At 38.5% G+C, this 6,716-nt stretch overlaps 1 protein-coding gene across 1 annotated transcript in view; it reads left to right on the top strand.

Annotated features, from left to right (window-relative positions):
- Nucleotides 1-6,293, top strand: part of baiap3 (BAI1 associated protein 3) — a 48,420-nt gene extending 42,127 nt beyond the window's left edge. The window contains exons 33-34 of the mRNA XM_042505409.2: nucleotides 17-222; nucleotides 413-6,293. Coding sequence (XP_042361343.1) covers nucleotides 17-222; nucleotides 413-516 — 310 coding nt within the window. The 3' untranslated portion in view covers nucleotides 517-6,293. The remainder of the gene's footprint in view (nucleotides 1-16; nucleotides 223-412) is intronic.
- Nucleotides 6,294-6,716: the final 423 nt, after the last annotated feature.

Genomic DNA, 6,716 nt, shown 5'->3' on the forward strand with positions numbered 1-6,716 from the left:
ATCTTGTGTCTTCCAGCCACGTCAGTCCGGAACAGTACAGACACAGGTTTGCTTGTTTGACCTTCACTGTGATGGACTACGACTGGCTTTCCACCAACGACTTCGCCGGGGAAGCCGTGGCACCTCTCAGCGACTTCTGCTGGCCAGGGAGGCCGAACGCCTCAGCCGCCGGCAAAAGCGTCCAGCCTGTCATTCTCCACCTGTCTCGCAGCAAACCCAGTGGTACATATAGCTCCAGGCTGTATCAAGCTCTTTGTTTTACACAAACATAATATTGGCTTCTTGGGAGACCAGAGGGATGTAGGTCTGGGTTTCCAATTACTTCTCCTATACAACATAAAAAGCCATTCAATCTGGGGATATTTGTGTCAGGTGTCGGATCTTCTCTCATCTGTTTACTTTCCCCCTCCAGAAAAGCCAATCATGAGGATGCTGGATGCTCGCATCGGAGACAGGGAGGCTCAGGAGTTTGTCCGCAGGCTGAAGGAGATTGAGAAGTCAATGGAGGAGGAGTAAAAGCTGTCAGCGCTGCCCGTGTTGGTGTTTTCTGACCACGTCTTGCGACATGTGCTTTTGTACCGGTACGATGTTTACAATATTTGAATTTTTTTTCCAATGTTATTGTTTGTTCAGTAATTATACCAAAATGAAAACATAAAAAAGGAAAACAGTGACGCTTATCACTGTTTTCTAACTGGGAGATGAACTTCCTGTCACTGTGCAACCCTATGCTGTCTCAGTACAACTATATTTTAGAAATGAGTGGATAGTTAATCCTAAATGTTACTAGTCTATATTTTTTGTAATTAGGTAATTGTTATCTTTGTTGTATAATCTTTGATATGATAGATTCAGAACTATTTTGTGGAAGTAGCTTATGTATCCAATAGTATTCAGTCAAAGTCTAAAACTATACCTCACATTAGTTGCAGGGGACTTTAACAGGTATCGAGACTTTTCACATTCTCCGAGGAGAAAAAGATTGCATGAAAGCCTATTTCGGATGTGAAAGCTTGAACCCCTATTGGTTTTCCTGATCATACAGTGGCTTACCAACAAACAGCTATGAATAAAAATACCTGTATCATGAAGGAAATCATGACAGACACACATAGCTTTGGGGGATTGCCCTTTCTGAGACCAGGTGTTTTAAGTTCAGTCAGACAGCTCAGCAGCAGGGAGGCCTAACACTCCCCCGAGGCACGCGCTACAGCTCGAGTTCATTCGACTTTTCAGATTGCTCTTCACAAAGCTCACGATGGGTCATTGAAGAGGCCAAAAACCTTGTAGAGGGAGGACAAATTCTTTTTTATGCAGTTCCTTCTTGCTGCCTGACACCAGCGAGCCAAAATCACTGGACAAATTTCTGTGGTAGTTTTTAAGTTGTACAAAGTCAGAACATTGACAAAAACAAATTAATGTGTCATATGTAGAGGAGGAAAATATGTTGAATAGTGAACAAGTTCATTTGGAGAAATGAAATCCAAATGAGAAAATAACTGACTTTTGTAATGTTCCATTAAATTTGAATCTGTGTTGTCTACTTTACAGATAATGAGCATCTAATCCATATGTTAGCAACTGAAGCTTAATCATATAGCATTGCATGAGCCACCTTAAAATAATAAGTATTTTTGGATGTTATCATCAGAACATCGATAACACTTCAATGTCTATCAGCTGCTATTTAGCTTATCACAAAGACTTAAAACCATGGTAAATGGCTCGCTTATCTAACGGTAACAACTGAAACTAAGAGCACCTCTAAAGTTCAGTGTTAAAACGTTTTGTAATAACGACACATTAACTAGATTAAAAAAAATTAAATTAAAACAAGTGCATTCACTTGAGAAAAAAAAACTTTACTAATTTTCTAAATTAACAAGACAATTACCTCAGATATTTGCAAAAAGTTGTTTTTTCTTCTCATTTCCAGAATAACCAAGACAATAATCTTATGTATTCTTTGGAATTAACAAGATTATTATCTTGTTAAGATTCTACAGGATTTTGCCCCCTCAGTGGTACCAAAAAGTGAAATTTTGTGAACTAGCCCATAGACTAGAAGTGATTGTTCCCAGGCAAGAAATAGTCAGGCACGCAACCCCCATAAAACCACAACACTCCCCTATTCAGTTTTATACAAAAGTTTCGTTTAAGTTACAAGTTAAAGAGCCAGTGTGTAGGAGTCAGGGGCATCTATTGGCAGAAATTGTATAGAATATTCATAACTTCGTTTTTATCAATTTATAATCACCTGAAAATAAGAATCATTTCGTTTTTGTATCTTAGAACAAACTGTCCGTATCTACAACATATGATTCCTGATAGTCATTTGTGTTTTTAAGCTGGTCGCAAAGTTCTGCTACATGTTTTGCACACAAGAGAAGTTTCCTTTACCTCTAAATGCCACTAAATCCCATTAACTAGAGTTTTTAAGTTATTTCATTTTGAAAAAAAATATTTTGTCAAGAACACATTCCAACCAAACAAACTGAACAAGTTTCATATTTTTTTTTTCACTTATAATGTTCAAATTGATGATGAAATATGATTCACTTCAGCACCTACTGTGGGAGCAGAGCCCGTGTTCAGAACCATTCATACTTTTATGGTTTAGGGAATAGACCAGGAGCGCCTGATGCCTGATAACTGAAATGAAAAACAAAATAAAAAAACACTCAGATGTCCCCACAGATAACACAGTGTGTGGCACAGTGTGTGGCCAGATGGTAGCTAATTGCAGCTAATGAGCTCATGTAGTGTTCAGAAAGTTCTGGAAACAGCCATTAAACATGGCAAGTCTTTTGTTATCCCAACTTAAAATCGATGCAGGCTTATTACATGTCTTATGAAAGGACCAAAAATTGAGTTTTAATCAGTGTGGCGCTTAATCTCTGGTGTTTAAGAGAAAGGAAAAGCATAATGAACCTGTGCAGTGGCATAATTATACCTGAGGGTAAGGACAGACCTCACTGCCTGCAGCAACTTTCAATGGCCTGACAGGCGTAATTCAACACCGGCTCTCTCCAGTCCTCCAAAGATATGTGTCTGTAACTGAAAGGTTAGTAGCTTAAAATTTTGCAGAAAAAAATAAGGATCAAACTACCTGGAATCCAACTTGTGAAAAATAAATTATTATGCAGTTAAAGCATTACAAAACAACTCAAGAAAAGCACAAATTCTGATATCAGCTTAATAACAGAATAGCCTAGTTTTACTCAAGTAGCGGTGGCCTAGAAAGCTAAAATTACTGTAGCAAGTCTAAGGGCCCAGTTTCATGGACAGGATTTCAATTAAATTTTAAAATTGTATTAATTAAATAAAGGAAAATATGCTTAATGATGCCCTTTGGTTCAGTATTTCCCAACTAGTCCAGCCAGGGGGTCAAGATTTCTCCCTAGTCATAGGTTCAAGGTCCACACATGAGATAAATTACCAAATATTCAGTTTTATTTCATAAAATGTAAACATCACGCTGGCTTAGAACACAAAGAAATCAAACATATTGGACGATTCAACAGATAAGGTACTTCAAATGAAAAGCTCTGTGCCGGAAATACACTGTACTTCAAAATAAAGTGTGTTTTTTACAAACTTGAAAGTAGCGGTCCATTCTAAGTTGATATGCAACCCAGTTTTGGACCGCGACCCACAAGTTAGGAACCACTGTTTTCATTAATGGTTAACCATTTACATTATGCACGTCAATGAGTGCTGCCATTTTTTGTGACATGAGATAAATGCCTCTTTATAAGGTCAGGGCAGATGGATTTGCCCCGAGTTTACAAGTAGTGACTCGGACTTTCAGTTGTATCCAATGTACTTTTCTTGTAGGAGGGCGGAAATTTGATTTCCCAGTAGCCTGGAAGGCAGCAAAAACCCTGGACTGACGTGCTTAATTTCAGTCAGCTGTGTCAGTCCTCTAGTGAGTGTGTGTTTGTGTGTGTGTGTGTGTGTGTGTGTGTGGGGGAGAGAGTTTTTGTGAGTCAAACCTTTTGGCATGTCTACACTGTTTTACAATTAATCTGACCTTCAAAAGTAGAGGTTTAATTTAAGACCCTTTCATTCCTGGAGGAATGAATATTGTGACTATTGTAATTCTGGATATAATTTAGGTTTTATTCCTGTCCATGATGCTGGTCCTTACTGTCACAAATGTAGCTTTGAGTTTACAACTGGTAACTGTATAATAAGGCACTTCTAGGCATTTGGAAAAGTGCACGCTAGGTAAACTCCTACTCAAAAACACCCAACAAAAACAAAACAAAATGGGTATCATGATGTTGAGCCTCTGTTTGCATGTTTAAAAAAGATTTTAGTAGTAAACACAAATCAGGCCTCTAGGAGTTGTTTATGAATGTTGCCAGTTAAAATGTGGCTCTTTTATTGTATCTTAATGACAAGACAACAGGATCATAAAATAGACGTGTGGTGAAGAAACACTGAAAAACACCGTAGCAAGTACCGAGAACTTAGCACCAAAATCTTCACACCGACAGCATTTTGTTAGTGATGTAACTTAACAGTAGCTGCTTGTGTAGTGCTTTGTCGTTACTCTGTGGAGTTGTGAGGATGAAGCACGCAAAAACTATATCTATGCCTGGAGAGTGCACTGCATCACAGGGACCGTTCAGGTGATCAAGAAGCCTGCCTCAACAGGAGCGAGGAATCCTTTCAGTCCATCTGAACAGCACTTGCCTTCATGTTATATTTTTGTTTGTAAAATATCACAAGCAACGTTTGTGTTTTCAGTTGTTGTCATAGGCATTAGGCGAAGACCCAGTGCAAAGAGAGACAAAGTCCACATAGAGGGGAGAGTGGTGGACGCATGGGTCAAACAAACACGGACTTTCATCCAGTAGTTTTTGTTAGTGTTCCATGTGAATCCAAAAGTCAGTGTTGAGTTGTCTACATCATATACGTAACAAACATACCTATTTTAACCCAAATCGTGATCTTTTCCGAAACTCAACCAAGTACATTTGTTGTCTGAACCTAACCGAAATCATTTCACGATGTTAACCACGTTTACAATTGCAACTGTTTACAGTCAGAAATTTCACTTTTGTGTTGATCTCCTGCAACCGATAGGGGCGCTAATTTCTTATACGGATTGTAGGTCATAAACCAGTAATACTCAACTTATGACCCCCAGGCCAGACAGGGTACCGGATGGCCTGCAGTGTATTTTTCTGATTCATAATGAAAATAAATTGATATGCACTTGGTATTTTTTTTTACTTTGAATGTAAAATAAGGGCCAAAGTGCATTAAAAAGCATCACAACTGAGACTGTTTATCAAAAAAGGAGCCAGGGGAGGATCCCCCCCAGCCCCCTATCGTAGGTCTGGGCCTAAGCCCCCTATGTCTTCAGACTTCACTAACACCCCTGCATACAGCTGACCTGTGCAGGGCTACTGCAACTGGATTTGCTTCTTGGGAAAGATGGGTGAGGACAGCAAACTTCAAAGGATTGAAAAAAGGCAGTTAATTTATTATATTGAAAAATATTATTACATGTTTATTAACTGGCCTCCTGTCATTTTTGCAAAAGTGGCGCCCTGAACAACCATTATTTAGTCAAATGGAGCTAATATTATGAAATTAATGTTAATTCTAAAGTCCTGATAAAACTTTATTTACATCTTTCTAGCACCGTTAGACATTCAATGATTTTAACAAGGACGGTTTTAAATTGATTTTTTTTTTTTTTTCAGATTTTTTGCGTAGAAAGCACAATGTCTTTCCTTATTCGATACAATTGTCTGTTCAGTCACAGTATTGTAGACGTGCCTATGTTGCCTTTAAACAGGCTATCTGGTCAGTATTTGTTGAGTAAATGGATTTATTCTGGTAATTTTGAAATTCTGAAATTCAGTCTTCAGATGTTCAGTGAAGTCAGTTGTATTATTCGTATTTGTTTCCTACAAAGTGCATTTCATAACCCTAACCCTCCTAGTTTTGCAGGATGTAATGCGAGAAAAGTCAAAGGATATCAAGACTGTGACATAAGAGAATATCATCATGATTTAGTTTCCGTCAGTGCTGGACATACTTTATTTAAGGTATTAATATAGAAATATTTATTGAATTGAGTAATTTGGTTTATCGTCTGCCGTCCAAATTGAAAGGCAACAGCTAGTTAAATGCATTTGCAAGAAGCAAAACACTTTCAATTTGTTATTGTAAAAGTGAATTATTTGTCCTTGAATTGTAAATGCCTGTGTTGCTGTTTACTGGATTATACCTTTGGGAGATGTCTATGACCTTGAATAAAGATTGTATTTAAATTTGAGCTTTGTGCATTCACTAACATGAGCATTTGAAAATGTAGCATAGGTATATGATTAATAGTTTTATGCCACTGTCTGACACCGAGCTGTCTCTCCACACTTCATCTTTCCGACGATGTCATCATTCGCCCAATCAGTCCCCCGTGTTCCTGCCCCCAGTACTGTCTCTCCGTCTCTCCTCGACCTTTAATATTACCTCACCCCTGCAGCCGCTACCTGGAGATCAAACACATCCTGTCACACCAGAGCGAGCTTCGAGAAAAATAGTAAGAAACAGGAGTCTTTATTATGTCCAGAGATCAGAGGGCCAGAGGACTCACACCGACACAATCATTTTACTGTCCTTGTTCCTCAAAGAGCTGCTGTGATAGTGGATTAGACAAAGATATCTCATAGCTGGAGGATACAAGAATACCAGTG

The sequence above is a fragment of the Plectropomus leopardus genome, chromosome 18, assembly GCF_026936395.1.
Source record: "Plectropomus leopardus strain MGB_pleo_1.0 chromosome 18, ASM2693639v1, whole genome shotgun sequence".
Classification (NCBI taxonomy): domain Eukaryota; kingdom Metazoa; phylum Chordata; class Actinopteri; order Perciformes; family Serranidae; genus Plectropomus; species Plectropomus leopardus.